Source organism: Talaromyces proteolyticus, assembly GCF_021365285.1.
Source record: "Talaromyces proteolyticus strain PMI_201 chromosome Unknown BGW36scaffold_9, whole genome shotgun sequence".
In the NCBI taxonomy this organism is placed as follows: domain Eukaryota; kingdom Fungi; phylum Ascomycota; class Eurotiomycetes; order Eurotiales; family Trichocomaceae; genus Talaromyces; species Talaromyces proteolyticus.
Window position 1 is genome coordinate 1643320 of NW_025764285.1, and position 14873 is coordinate 1658192.

General features: G+C 47.8%; 6 protein-coding genes across 6 annotated transcripts; 1 reads left to right on the forward strand and 5 right to left on the reverse strand.

Moving 5' to 3' along the window:
• Window positions 1–696: 696 nt before the first annotated feature.
• On the reverse strand, window positions 697–1963 carry BGW36DRAFT_430148 (NUDIX domain-containing protein; the record flags this gene model as incomplete). The annotated part of the gene is made up of 5 exons (XM_046220800.1): window positions 697–1028; window positions 1093–1467; window positions 1521–1547; window positions 1652–1808; window positions 1937–1963. The coding sequence occupies 5 exons, from the start codon at window positions 1961–1963 to the stop codon at window positions 697–699; spliced, it is 918 nt and encodes a 305-aa protein (XP_046069793.1).
• Window positions 1964–2384: 421 nt separating this feature from the next.
• Window positions 2385–4708, reverse strand: BGW36DRAFT_346088 (MRS7 family protein). Its single transcript, XM_046213214.1, has 3 exons — window positions 4460–4708; window positions 3864–4408; window positions 2385–3809 (listed from the first exon to the last, which is right to left on the reverse strand). The coding sequence occupies exons 1-3, from the start codon at window positions 4512–4514 to the stop codon at window positions 2733–2735; spliced, it is 1677 nt and encodes a 558-aa protein (XP_046069794.1). The 5' UTR covers window positions 4515–4708; the 3' UTR covers window positions 2385–2732.
• A 526-nt stretch (window positions 4709–5234) lies between these two features.
• BGW36DRAFT_361946 (uncharacterized protein) lies at window positions 5235–6871 on the reverse strand (the record flags this gene model as incomplete). The annotated part of the gene is made up of 2 exons (XM_046214322.1): window positions 5235–5985; window positions 6039–6871. 2 exons carry the CDS (start codon window positions 6869–6871, stop codon window positions 5235–5237), a joined length of 1584 nt encoding a protein of 527 aa, XP_046069795.1.
• Window positions 6872–7476: 605 nt separating this feature from the next.
• BGW36DRAFT_216808 (uncharacterized protein) lies at window positions 7477–9285 on the reverse strand. The gene is made up of 4 exons (XM_046209974.1): window positions 9169–9285; window positions 8966–9082; window positions 8567–8902; window positions 7477–8516 (listed from the first exon to the last, which is right to left on the reverse strand). Exons 1-4 carry the CDS (start codon window positions 9181–9183, stop codon window positions 7677–7679), a joined length of 1308 nt encoding a protein of 435 aa, XP_046069796.1. The 5' UTR covers window positions 9184–9285; the 3' UTR covers window positions 7477–7676.
• Window positions 9286–9443: 158 nt separating this feature from the next.
• Window positions 9444–10992, forward strand: BGW36DRAFT_384430 (uncharacterized protein). The gene is made up of 3 exons (XM_046216786.1): window positions 9444–9548; window positions 9637–10056; window positions 10104–10992. Exons 2-3 carry the CDS (start codon window positions 9672–9674, stop codon window positions 10811–10813), a joined length of 1095 nt encoding a protein of 364 aa, XP_046069797.1. The 5' UTR covers window positions 9444–9548; window positions 9637–9671; the 3' UTR covers window positions 10814–10992.
• A 149-nt stretch (window positions 10993–11141) lies between these two features.
• BGW36DRAFT_300225 (uncharacterized protein) lies at window positions 11142–12697 on the reverse strand (the record flags this gene model as incomplete). The annotated part of the gene is made up of 4 exons (XM_046211606.1): window positions 11142–11665; window positions 11733–11918; window positions 11983–12498; window positions 12550–12697. 4 exons carry the CDS (start codon window positions 12695–12697, stop codon window positions 11142–11144), a joined length of 1374 nt encoding a protein of 457 aa, XP_046069798.1.
• Between the last annotated feature and the right edge of the window lie 2176 nt (window positions 12698–14873).

A 14873-nucleotide genomic window follows, 5' to 3' on the forward strand; every position in this document is an offset into this window, starting at 1 on the left:
CGCCGTACACCCAGAATATGCTGTCTCTACAATGGGATTCTTAGGTTGAGCTTTTAAGTGGTAGGATTTCATGAGATCGATTAACTATATGGCCGTTAATGACGCTCGAGGAACAAATTAATAATGTAATACTGAGGAGATATAGTTGACTATAAGCTCTCTGTCAAATGTTGTGTGTAATATGTAGTTCTAAAAGAATCAATTAGTCGCTATAAATCAACTAATTGATACTAATAGCTACTATCGGCTATCATGACAAAACTAATCGTTTATAAAAACACTGACAGAACACCTCCTAACATCTTAAGACATACTAGCTACCGACCAACGACGTACCACAGCGCTGAAACATCTATGTATGAAAAGTTCACGGCTAGCCGCATATGATGACCGGCAATTTCGGCATTGAAAATTAGCCCAAGACCCGGACGCAAAATGGCCGTTATTCGCAACATATTTGGGTAAGAGGTCTAGAGCATGATAGATCACCAAGGGGGCGCGGCCACAGAGAGTTTAAATGCCAATTTCTAAAAAATGAAACGGTTATACAGACAGAGGCATACCAATCGATGTATTCGTATAGAGAGACGCTTTCCAACTGTGATACCAGGGACACCCTGCCTCCCAATATACCTGCGCTTCTGGTTCCGTATTACTGAGCGCGATAATAGACATCAAGTCTTAGTAGTTAACTTTTTAACTTAGTTTCGCTGCCTTCTGCATGGTCTCGCGAGTAAGCTCGTCACCTGGTTTTTTGATAGCGTCTAACCTGCCGATTCGCCGAAGTTTCTCAATCATATCCTCATCGCCAAAATGGCTATTATGTTCAAATTCTGGTTCTTCGTTGTACGCAACTCTAGCCGCGTCTACCAAGATGCGAGCCGTCATGCCAAAAACCTTGTAGCGGGTGAGGTCGCCTGATTTCTGCCGTTCTTCCAACTTACTGATAGCCGCATTTTGAGTTCGACGACGCGTGTTTTTGGGTTTAGTAACATTCCTCTTGGAAACTGGAACGTAGAATTGATGCACTGGCGGTACATATTAGTAACAAGGCCCGAGAGAAGGACGAGAAGAGAAATGTGGCTGGCTTACTTCGCCAGTCAGACTCGTGCCATGACGTCCAGGCTCCACGGTACCAATCGTCACCTTGGCTCAGCTCACTACTGGTTCTTAGGAAATCACGAAACGGCGCGGTAAACACGGCTGACACCTCCTTCGCATCTAGCTGCGGGATCAAGGTGGTCTCTGGGTCGGCATTTTTGCTTGTTTTCTCATCATACGAATGCAACAAAGCCACACAGGGCCGGACAACAAGCTCGTTCTTGGCCAGATTTGCGGGTAGTTCGCATATATGTTCAACCCGGAATGGGGCAAATATTGGCTGTCCGATATTTGGTAGCCCGATCTCCTCGGCAGCCTCTCGTCGGGCTGTTTCAAAGGCAGTCTCCTCTAGTGAGTCTGATTTTCCTATGAGATACGTAAGTTCCTAAAGTTCTAGTACCTTTGTGGGAAAATAATACCTCCTGGGAAAGCCGCATGACCAGCAACTAGAGAATTGTTGTCATTAGCCTGAATAAGAATGAGTCAAAGAATTTTGCCATTCAGATAGCAGGAAAAAAGGTAATAGTCATTTAGAAAAAACGGTGCTCACATGAACTCAGTGTTGTTGCCCGTATAGTTAAAACCACTTTCAAATCCCCATTCTGGTCTGCATACAATAGGAGCAACACTGCCGCTCTCCGGCTTAATGGAAGAGAATCATAACTGGTTGGAGGTGGCACGTAGGCCCGTAATCGTGCGATTGCCTCCTAGAAATATAAGAAAGGGAAAAATATTCCCAGTTCCCAATTAGCAAGCTATTCATTATCGTTTATTCTGATCGCTGTAGCACACTGAAGCACTGGTAATTATCAATCAGATGAAACAGCACACATACCGCTGAAGCCGGTGATAATTGAGGCATTGTCCTAGCACTAGATAAAGTCGACGATAGTCGTGGTGATCTGGAATAACCAGATAGGCGTAATATAGAGGTAAACTTGCTGTGGCTGGCGAACAGTTTAGAGCATGGCCGGCTCATGCCGTCCGTTTCGCGTGGTTTTCTCGGCTGGTCTTGGTTCGTCCCCAAGATCTGAAATATTTACACAGATAGATACACAGCCCCTTATACCACTTACCATGCCATTTTCTCCGTCCTCTACCAAAGTGTTCCTAAACGCGTTGCGGGGTGATGAATGGATATAATCCGCCGGCAGTGAACCACAGCGGCCCGCCTTAGAGTTGCCGAGGTTGCCTTCGATCCAAGACGGCTGATCCTGACAGATCCCTCTGATATTGAAATGTCGGCATTACTACTTTTTTGACTACATTTTTAATGTGTAGTTCGCTGTACATATTGGATTTTTCTGATACGAATGAAGTAGTATGTTACATCAGAAAAGGCGGTTAAAGAGAGTATGTTTCCTCGACAAAACAACCACGTTACCGCAAATACCTCCCAAAACACTGATACATGAATTTCTTACTCTATATGATCATGCTCCATAACCCAGCCTTCCAAAATAAAACAAAAGGATAATAGTAAGCAAAGTAAATAAAAAAACCTACATCACACATGCTGGCGATCGACGTGGCCAGACATATGGTCTATATAAATTTTGTGTGGTGAGGAGAGAAACGGCCAAATGAAAGGAGATGTTTTGGAAACCACAGCTTCTGTGTTAATTTGCTGCTTACTCCTTCTTGTCAGGGTTCTTCTCAGAAACGAGTTTCTCCTCCCGCTGGGTCTGTTGTTCTGCTGATACTTCGTCGGCTGCGGCTTCATTTGCTTCCGAAATTTGCTGCGTAGTCTTATCGGATGCATCGGCCTTCTGAGTATCTTCTTTGTCGTCGATATTCTCAATGTCTTTGGGTGCTGACACTCCCTGGCCTTCATTCTCGGTGTTTTGCTCGTTTTCTTCCTCAATCAGCTCTTGCTGTTCCTTCACGACTTCTAGTCGTTGTCTGTTGGTAGCAGCGCCTTCGGCATTGTGGACTTCTAGTTCGATCTCGTGGAACAGCTCTTCAGGAATGCTGGACAATACCGAACGAAGAGCGTCAATCTGGGAGGACAACTCCGGATCGGTGTTTTGCTGGGTATATTGATAAGCGTTGCTTAGAACTAATAGCGTTGATGGAACACCCTGGGTAAGACGCAAGTCAAGCCACATAGAGAGATCATCACGGAGACGTGCTGGAGACATGCCGTGCGTGCGAAGACCCCGAGAAGCGCACGCCATCTGCAATTCTGGAACAGAAAGCGAATCCACGCCTTCATAATATATAGCTCTATCGTCGCGCTTGATTTGTCGCATTCGATGGCGAATGGTGTACCTAAGCATGGCATCCGTACCGAAAGTGTTCAAATTCATATATTTGCACATACCAACCAATTGTGGACGCGACAAGTTATCCAATGTCAAATCATCTTTGAATATTTTGCAGACTTTGATAACATCTGCATCTGAAGGCGTTTCGCCAGTCGAACGAACCTTTCTGAAAAATTCAGTGAACTCTTCCTTCTTCGCGTTGGCTGCACTCAAGGGAAGACCAGTCTCCCTCAGAGTGTCCTTCAAGAATGCCGAAACTTCCTTACGAGTGCCTCGAAGGCTTTCAGCTTTTGCGTCCCGCGATTTCTGGCCCTCGTATGTACTGGGAAGCATATTGGGGAAGAGTCGTAGAGCAATGGGGAGTAGCAACTCGGCAAAGGGGACAATGACGAAAACGGAGAAAGGTACCAAGCGACCAAGATCTTTAACAGTTCTTTGCAACTATAGCAAACCCGTTAGTATCAATTTCAATGTCCAAGTCAGACATTTGCATACCTGTCTATGCTCTCGGCGACTCAGCTCATAGCCGGCTGCCATCTTCATGGCCAGCTTCACACTAATTTTGACCTCCGTAGCAAGAAGCTTCGTGCCGTCCCAATAATGCTGAACCTCGTGCTTGATTCTCTGTCCGATGGTCATCTTTTTGGTCTCTCCCTTTTTCTCCAAAGCTCGCTTCTCAGTCTCAGTGGCAGTTTTTTGGCCGCCTGCAGCGACATTCTCAGCCAGACTAGGTGCTTTCCCTCCATCTTTACTCAAAGAAGAAGCAGCATCAGCGTTCCCATCCTTACTGGTGACTTGGTCCGATTGTTTCCGGGTCTCCGACGACTGAAGAGGCTTTTTTGCTTGTTCGGCATTGAAACCCGGGGGCGGGAAAGATGAGTTTCCTCCGGAAGATGTGGATGTCGAAGGTCCTGTAGAGTATGTGCGATAACGGGGGATGAGAATTGCCAGTGCGGTTTGGTGTGTGGGAAAGACTCGACTGCTACGTTGCAGATGTGCGATGGACCGGGCGATCGCGATACTGGAAAGTTGCGGGGCAGCTTGACATATTGATTAGTACACATAAGAGCATTGATTCCAAGAAAACTTACTCGCGCGGTACACACGACCGGCCGATACTGAGTTGGGCAGCCTGGCCGTCCTCATAATGGAAGTTCCGGAAAGCGGATAATTTCCTTAGGCGGACCGAGCTCGGTGACGAGCAAAGACAAATAACAACGGAAAAGCTTCCTACAAGTTGGGAGTAGTGGAATCGTAGCGATGGGAGAGAAAACACGACAATTGACGATGGATGAGGAAGCTTCAACCGGCCACGCAAGATGGTTTTACGTGAGTTTTCTAACTCGGACCGTTTGCAGAATATCTCCGAATCAATCGGAGTTGCTGTTTTGTGCTTACATAACTCGTAAAGGGAACAATGATTTTCCGGGTCAGCCTGTAAACAGCCTTGTTGAACCATCGTGCATCAATAAGATACGCTTAGATGTCTATTTTCGAATACGAACCAATTAATATCAGTTGATGTGTCATTCTGGTAGTACATCGGATCAAAATTCAGTGGCGTATGTATAGAACTAATAAATAAAAATCACCAATGATGGATATAGTCGCGGGAGTCCTTCGCTCATACGTGAACAACAAAAACAATCTCGACAACAAACTTCAGGGTATCATTTGAGCCTACCCATTTCCTTCACAGCCTGCAAGTCGATTCCAGGAACCAAACTTCGCAAACATACGCGTGATCGGAAATAAGTTCATACTAGCAAGCAAGCAAACAATAAACAGATCACATACATCGTCATAAAGGCTAAGGGAGAAAGGAAACATCCGGTATGGCTATGCAAACGCACAATATAATTCGATCTAGGTTGTTCGGTCCCGCAATTCAGAAGCCACATCAGGGACGTGGGGTTCGGCACCAGAAGAGTTAGACAGCGCGTCAAGAGTAGGAATGCGTTCAAGGCTCGCTTTGTCAGTTTCGTCTGCTGTTGTAGTCATCAAATCGCCAAGTGCGCGCGAACCTTGCTCACTAAGGCCAGGAGTGAGAGCTGGACTGGTTGTGAAGTCAGGAGAAGATTGCCATTTAGCAACGTCTCGTTTCAATTCTTCTAGTTCCTTCTGGAATCGGTTTCCGAAAACGTCGATGTAATAAGTTGCACCATTGTGAATGCTCCACATGAACATGACTGTTATGAAGGCAGCACTGGGCCATCGGTACCAAAACCACAATGGGCAGGGAACCATAGTCAACAGTGCGTAGAGATACTGGATCACCATAAATGCAGGCTCCTGAAGAACATCAGGAAGGCTCAAGACAAATTTGCCAATAAAGGTCTTGGCGTACGATCTACGGAGCCAGGTGAAGCTAGTTAATCGACCAGCGGCAATCTTTTCTCTACGGCGAACCGTTATGAATCGATAATAAGATAGCTGCCAGACAGCGTATGAGAGAGAGGCCCAAAACATCATCGCCAGAAGTGTGAAATGCTCGGGTGCGCCTTTTTCGCTGTACTTCACATCATAGACAGCTGGGAATCTATCTTTGAGCATCTGAACCGGAGTCATATGTGCAATACAGTGGAAGGCGACGGGAGGCATGATATGGATAAACACACTATATTTCATGTTAACTTTTACCTATCCTTGTCTGAAGGCTAGAATGCTTACCTGACTACCTTGTCATGGCTATGGAAGACCAACGAATTGCGCCACATGGCAATAGCGACGGCATTATTCCCATAAGACAGACAAAATGTTCCGATCAAAAGCCGCTTCGATTGTGGGAAGATCCAAATACTCAACATCGACAAGAGATTCACGAAATAGCACAGGTCTGCCAAGAAGTAGTGATAGTTGCGCTTATGGTATGTGTAGAGGCGAATAGGCATGAAATAGACAAGTTGAGCCGTGTACCACCAATAAAAGTATTCCGGATGAGCTCCGATAATGTAACCGCTGACGAAAATATTCATCACACCAGCAATGAACGATATCTTTTCTTGAAGAGTCACTGTCAGGGTCTTGTTCCATTGTTTATTCAGTCTGTCCACAGAATCACGCATTCGACGTCGGTATTTTTCGAGCTGCTCATCAGCCGTAGGGATTCTTTTCTTCAACTGGCCCACGACGCGATCCTTGGCGAGATCAGAAACAGATTTCAGCTTCTGGCGCTGCTTCCGCACCCGCTCCCGTTGTATGTTGATTGTCTGCTGCCATTTTTCAATCTTCTGGGAGAGAGAAAAGGAGTCGAACATATCAAACAAGGTCAGTTTGTCGAGTGGTGGGAACGTCTCCCAGTCTTCCTGGTAGGAGCTACTATTCGAGAAGGACGGGCTTCTCGATAGTTTCCCCGGCGTTGATGTGGGCGAGCTAGAGCCATCTGTAGGCTCTGCGAGTCCTTCCGAGTCGACAGCTAGCAGGTCCGGAGACACTGGTGCTGTTGTAGCTTCAGATGACGTCGGCGCAGACTTGCTCCGCGCAAGTGTATCGTCGTAACCCATGTCGTATTCTTTCTCCTGGAATTCAAGTAATGTTCGACTGCTATGTTTATGGACGAAGGAGGAGCGACTAGTGAGGCGACTAAGAGTTAGCATGGTCTCGTGATGGAGTCGCGGGAATTCTCCGCGCGTTGTTTTCTCTCAATACAGGCTGAATGAGGGCAACAGCCAGCAGCAGTCGCAGCTTCTGGAAGAGCGGAAGCAACACGACACTGCAACGAGGCAGAGGCAGAGGCAGAGGCAGAAGCAGAAGCGGGAGAGAGGAGCTGGAGATAAGAGAGCGCCGACTGACTTACTTGTACTTTTCCGGTTCGAAATGTCTTGTGAGGAACTGTGGATGCCGAGCCAACCGAGTTCGCTATCCAGGTCGCATGGTTAGGGTCGATAAGCCGCGAGCGGGGAGAGGTTGATGGCGAACGTGTCGAGAGTGGCCCAAGCCTCAAGGGATGGCGAGCTGTTTCTCGTGCGTGAAGCTGCGGCGATGGTTGGCTGGCGCGGCAGCTCCCCGTTTAGCCGCGTGATATGGTGAGGAGGCCTGAGGCAGCGATCCTCTGATCTTGCCTTCACTTTTTGACGGTGCTGCCTGTTGCTTGCGCCTGGCGCCTGTAATGGTGGGATGCTTATGATTTTGCTTTCTATTTTATTTTTCATTTCTATTTCATTTTTAAAAAAGGAAGGGGAAGGGGAAGGGAAAGAGCTTCTCGCACAAATTCAGGCGCCAAGCCCTAGCCAGCGATCGCCATTGCTATCGATTTAAGCTTGATTGCGGGAGCCTGAGGCATCAATGCTCTTTTTGGTTTATATGCAACTAGAGTATCGTTTGTGCCCCCTTTTGAAGCCCTGCCAGTTTTGACAGCGGGTATTGAAGCATATCCATAAGAAGGGCGTCTGAAGAATGATGCCTCTGCAGATAAATGCATATAGCAGTGCACTGGAGGACAGCCCGCTTATGAAGCCACCAGTGCACCTGGAACATCTTCGTGTACCAATATGCGAGTAAGAGTAAGGCCCGGGAGTCTTTCTGCACCAGCAGGCTTTTCATTTCCGGGCGCAACAGGGATATAAACGAAAGGAAGCGGAATGCAGTGTGTGGAGTGCGTTCCATTTCCCATATCTGAAGGAACGAACGCACCGCGGCATGATAAGGATTGTTTCTAGCATTTGAACAGGGGTTGAGCTCATAGAGGGCTATCAATGAGAATGGAATCCCATCAATCCCTTCCCGGTCATCTTGCTCCCATTTATTTTTCAAGACACTATGCTCTGGGTCTCGTAAGAGCTCAAAGAACAAATTGCCGCGGTCGAGGGGCAGGGCAAGGGTATATAGCGTGTGAAGGCCCTGACACAACTCTAACCAGTTAAGGGTTGAGTCAGAAGTCGGTGAGAGTGGCCACGACTCTTCGGGGTCATCTGTCGTCATGATGAAAGCGGACATGTTGCTCAGTATAGATCCCGTTGTCCATATAGCATTGCGATCCACTGGTCTTCCACTTAATACAGATAATCTCTTATTGAATAGCTCTGCAGCACAGCTATGATGGTAATACTGTGCTTTCGTAATGCTATCTGTGTTGCGACCATCTGATGCCTGCAAATATCGATCATGCATGGCAGTCATTGCTAAGATAGCATGAAGTAAATAGGGATACTGAGCACTTGTCAGCATGGCATTTCTGTCGGGCTAATTCATCGACACACCTGCAATGCCTCTTTACTCACTAGCCGCTGATAGCAGAGTGATATGCCTTGGGTTCCCAAGGTGAAAACGGTTCGTGTGTGCCACCTCGTAAGCCTATCAACGTCCCATTTATCTAATGTGCGAAAACATCTCGAGTCCAATGTCTGTGGGTACTGGGGATCTACCATCCTATTGAGTACTGTAACAACCGCATCATTGGCCAGGTTCGTTTCAGACATCGAGAAATCCAAAACATCCTCGCCTAAGAGAGTAGGTTGAGTAGCTGAAGTCGAATCATAGTTACATATCACCAGCAGACGAACACAATTTTGGCAAGCTGGCTGGGTCTCGTCGCACTAGGGCTCAGATGATGGTTAGTTCTGAAAATTATATTATATAAAGTTAACAGCCGTATGCACCTTCACTCTGCGAAGTCTGCAATTCCTACAGCCAGCACGTGACTTTCGATGCCACCTGCGTTTCCGTGCGGAATCATGCTTGGAAGAAAATTGCGTACGAGTCATTTTTGGACCTTGCTGTTTTCACATTAGTTACTGGCCGACTTCCGATCTTACCCGCAGCAGGATTGCGAGGAAAGCAAAAGATGACGAGATGAACTTACACATTGCCCGGACATAAGGATGAACACCGCGCAGCACGGTACGACTATGATTGATGGGGAGGGATCAGGTTGGATCGCTTCGATGCGCAACACTAACCCAATGTCGTTTATCGAGGCAGGTGCTCAGCTTTAAGTTTTAAGCACGCACTGGGGCTCCAGGCATAGTTTTCTATTGGTCTGCCATGGGGGGCGCTAACCTGCTTTCGTTTATTTCGAGCTCTTACGTGCGGGTGGGCCAATCAGTGCCATCCAACCGTTTACATGGCGGGCCAATAGCAATAAATAGCAATGAATTCCCTACGATTCTTATCGATTCATGCCATCTTCGGTGTTAAAGATGGCGAAAATAATAACGCTAACAGACAACAGAACATATGTCGGTATGTTCAGATAGGATATAAAAAGCCTTTGCCTGTCCCCCCTGATGGCTGACATCCTCAATCACAAATTACTCAAAATCGTGTATAGCTATCTCTATTTGCCTATCTCAAACCTGAATCAACATGGCCACCTTACCATCCACCTATCGTGCCGTTGTCTGCCACGAATACGGACAACCCCTTGCACTTGATACCCGTCCAATCCCGGCAGCCGAACCAGGAACTGCCATCGTAAAGGTCCTTTCGACTCTTGTCGACCCGTCAGAAAAGCATCGACTGCTCTTGAGCAAACGCAACCCGTACTTCAGTCAACAGCCACCCTTCATTCCCGGTAGCGGTGCTGTAGGAAGAGTCGCAGCATTGGGAAAGGATGCAACAAGTCTTCAAGTTGGCCAGCTGGTGCTTTTAGATTGCTTTGTTCGCGGTCGAGATGATCCCAATGCGCAGATTCTGCGCGGTGTATTTGAAGGACCAACACCCGCTGCTAAGAAGCTGAGCCATCAACCGGGTCTGTGGGGGACGGCTATTGGACTGAATACGCTTATGCGCCGCTAGAAAACTGCTATCCGTTGGATGAAAAAGTATTGTTGAGCAAGGTAGAACAGGGTGGCCTAGAATACGGAATCAGTGACCTTCCCTATTTATCCAAGCATAGTGTGGCCTATGGTGGACTACGATCCATTGATCTTAAAGCCGGACAGACAATCATTATCACGCCTGCCACAGGCAACCACGGTGGTGCAGCCGTTCAGGTCGCGTCGGCTATGGGTGCTCGTGTTATTGCTGTTGGTCGCAATGCCAAAGCATTGCAAGACCTGAAAGAAAAGATCCCTCGGGTCTACCCAGTTCAGTTAACGGGCGATTTCGCAGAAGACACTAAAACATTGTCTCAATTTGGCACCATTGATGCTTTCATGGACTTTACGCCCAGCTCAATGGCAAGCCCACTCCACCTAAAGGCCTGCCTCGCAGTAACAAAGACTTATGGTCAGGGAGTGCTGATGGGATTTCCCCAAGGTGAAATTTCTCTGTCGTACGGGATGATGCTTGCCAAGAACATCAATATCAGAGCACGGTATATGTATGACGCAGAAGACGTGAGGGGTCTTATCAAACTGGCCGAGCGAGGACTGTTGAAACTCGGGCACAGCAGCGGCGCTCAGGTTGTCAGCTATACCCTCGACCAGTACGGTGATGCAATTTCGCGAGCAGCCGAGCAGCAAACATGGGGTCTGCAGGTGATCATGCATCCGTTCACCGAGTAGGGATATTCAGTGTCCTTGGCTAGAGGCGTGAATACGATCGTACAAAATGAAAACATACCCTCAAGAGAGGTCTTTTTAGAATCTAGTTGTTAATCGAGAGAAGGTATCCGAATTAATTAGACGCTGTGTTAATTCCACATTCACCTAAAGAAGAGACAAATAAATACATTTAATATTACTATGTGGCATCCAATTCTCACTGGATATTAAAAAATAGCTATTAAAAACCCGAAACAACATATAAGAACTGACAAGTTCTATAAGCAACAAAACAGCAATCAACATCAGATCCCCAACGGGATATCATCATCATCTCAAATGGCGCTTCCTAGTAGGGAAGATGGAAGGGAGGTGCCGAGGCGTGAAGAGGTGAGCCCCAAAGCACATTAGTCGTGGCTGGGCCGGAGCCTGGTGCGAGTATTGGCTGCGTGAGGTAGTTGGACACGCAGGATCTTTGTGGCCGGCGGGTAATCCCCATGGTAGGGTTGGAGGGCTCCTGCGACATCATGCTCGATGTGGCCCTGCTGGTGTACTCGCGGGGGCTGTAGGCCAAGGAGCTGTCAAAGGAGCTGGCGGGCGTCGATGAGTTGCAGGGAGAGTTGGGGAGCGTCAGGCTGAGCGACTGCGATGGGTGAGAGCCGTAGGAAGCCTGACTGTCAGGCGTTCTGGTATCGCTCCTGCTGCCACGGCCCGTTGTCTCCTGCCCGTTGCCACCGCTCGACGTGAACGACCCCGTCCCCCACGATGCCTCCTCAACTTGACCCTGTGAGTCTGCTGTCCCTGCCGCCTCCGTCTCGTCCAATTCAGATCCAGTCAAGTGCACTTGGGCAATGGGAATCAGAACATCGCCGGCTGCAGAGACACCCAATTGTCAGCTTTCTGAAATGCAAGATGGTCCCGGGACACGGTGATAACTTACATATTTCGCCCCGCAGATACCTTTCCTCCATGTGTCGGACACTGTATACCTCGTCCAGGATGTGTAGACGCTCCGGGGGGCTGATCGACCGACGCACGTCTTGCCCAGCGTCACGCAGTTTGTCTGCCGTTATGTCGTGGCTGTCGCCGAGTTTTCGAAGGATGTGAACCAGAAGTGTGATCCTTTCTATGCACATGAAATTAGCAGCCGATTGAAACAGAGCAACGGCGAAGGATAAGGACTTTCATACCTCCTTTCAGAAGATGATCGGGCTCCTTGTGCTTGACCCCCTCTGGCCACCATGGTGGCTTAGTCAATTCGGGGTCTGCTCGCCTTTCGGATCCGTTACCAGACGGGCTTCTTCTGCCATTGTACGGATAGTTCACTTGTTTTCGGGGCTCAACCAGCTTTATAAAGGCTTTGGCGATGACCCTACAGTTGAGCTGCTGAAACGCCTCAAATGCCTTTTCATAATACTTCTTCAAGCGCCGTACATCATCAACCCGAATAACACAACCTGACGGCGGCAACGCCAAGCCATCACAACCCATGTCAGTGACAGCCGATGAATAGGACAGCCCGGTATCTCGCCTCCTGCCAGGCCTCCTTTGACGTCGGTTCTGGCCGAGCTGCCAATTGCACTGTATTAATGGTGTTGAGTCCCCACTCATAGGGTTCCAGGCCATCCTGCGTTGTGTCCGCTCCGCAGCATTAGGATACACGGGAATACGTTGATTTCGCTCAGGATTCAGAGGCACGTTTGAAGCTTAATATTTTGTGAGCAACATCCCAATACGTAGCAATTGAGGATACTGACCTGGTAGAATTGGTATTGAGGAAGACCTTAGCGAGACTAACTGAGCAAACCTCTCTGTAAGGTCGGGTGTAAATAACATCCTTCCTGATTCTGAAATTGACGGAGAGCTTTCAAAAGCAATTTGTCCATCATGATTGCTATATATCATCGCAAAATGCGGGTATTGGGCCCTAGCAGACGGTGATATCGTGGAGAGACGCTGATAGGAATACCTCTTAGCTGGTGGCTCACACTCAATAAGACAGGCGGTACAAACCACGGATTCATGGGGTGATACCACGGTGCTATTATATTGTAACATAGTGTGGTCTTGGTCTTGGTCCAAGGAGAGAGACTCTTCGGCTTCGACCATATTAATCGCCGGTTAATATTACCACCAATGAGTAATGCTAGTAAGTTCCGGGTTAGCTGTGTAGGAGTATTGTCACTTTGGTCAACGGTCCTTGGGGGAGAGACTGATTAAATGCTTTCCTTAATTCAATTAACAGAAACAGGTAGTACACAAACAGTCTATCGAGCTAGAACAATCCATGAGCGATGACTTATATTTTCTTTTGATCGACGCCCCAAGATGCAGGCGGATGAACCCTTTTCTTCTCTCGGGCTAAAGATGAAGATATGTTGCTAACACATCCTAGTGCTTGAAAGGTTAGACCGGCGTCTGAGCACATCGGGGAAGCGCCAAACGACCCCGTCCAAGCTTCACATATATGCAGAAGGAACCCTGTCATTTCAGCAAGGAGGTGTGGCCATGAGTCTCCATGCTAACTTTAAAAGCCATGACCGAGGATGGAGCATACGTAATGTGGGCTGCGGAGAAGAGTGTGTGGTCTCAGCGGCCGGTCCATCAGTTTTCGTTGCACTATCCGCATTCAGACCCAGCAAACGACAGGCTACTCCTTTTGGGCAGGTGGACAAGGACATAGACACTAGGGTATAGGAGACATGATTATGTACATGGTACTTGACAGTGAAACAGTTCGACTGGTCTGCGGGAGCTAGCCTTAGACACCGCCCGGAGCAGCGGCCCAGTGGGGCCTGTTCCGTAGTTTTCCACTGGCGGGAGCCTCCGGGGGCCACCAAAACACCCTGATGTTGACGATCAATACACTCCTGATACTCCTGTGGGACGCCGGCGCCGCCGATTAATGCTTCCACATCATGAAAAGTGCCTCGCAATCCTAGCTAACAATAGGATGGGGTGCTCCTCTTCGGTAGCGTTTGAACCCTGCGACGCGATTGAAAGACGTCTGAAACTCGGCTGAGCAATACGCCACCGGTTCCATCTCTGCGTTCACAGGTCCACGCTTAGATGCAGCTGAGCATCGCCGTTTGTACGCCGAAAAAATGGTCCAGGGAACAATGACGAGCCCAATCTGGATATCATTAGAGAAGTGCTCCCACTCTAACATTCTAGAATTTATAGAGATTCGCTATTCAAAATACGGATGCGAAAGATAGACTTCAACTCCGAAAACTCTCAAAGTCCTAGGAGATAAATGGACCCACAACCCCTTCGACGGAGCGAATGTTTACAAGCCTATGCGGTAACCAGTATATCGGCTCGCTACTCATGCAAGGTGGGCGGGGTAACTATATTGGGAAGATATTATCCTGGTTTATTTGGTTTTTTTTTCGGTTTTTTTTTCGGTTTTTTTTTTTTATTTTTTGCATATGCTGACTCGCAGCCGATCACGGCCTTACTAGCAGATTATTCAGTAGAGACATCTGTTGTCTATGCCTCGCCCTTTGTGGACTGAATGATTGGAACGAAATCCATAGTAAATGCTGGTGGAAGTCATAGTCCATCAATAACGAGCCTTTGGCTTCCCGATATCCTCTAATAGGAAAATTACCCGTCTCTATGAAGCGGTGAAGAATCGTTACTCTGCTGCATACTTACAGCAACCATGAACATAGGCTAGATGGCTTGCATCCAATGATTGCCCTTCAAGCGATCTGATCACTGCCCTGTTTATGGCTATTCTCGGCATGCTGATCAAGATGGCCAGTACACAGTGTGGCGTTTATTAAGAACGCATATCCTTGTCACTATAGTTGGGCAGCTGCTAAACCCAACGAGGTATTGTAGCATGGGAAAATGCATTTGTCACGGTACTGGTAGCTTGATGGGTTGAGCTCCAAAGTTCTTGGGCATGCTTCGGGGAACTGATAATAAAACGATTAACATTGGGCTGTCTACATGGTTGACTAAACTTTTGATCTATATCGGACATTTAGTGACACGAAGAGACAGCATTTGCTAGAAGACTACATGCGGTTGTGAGTGCTATAATACAACCTAGGATCATCATCTAGCACTG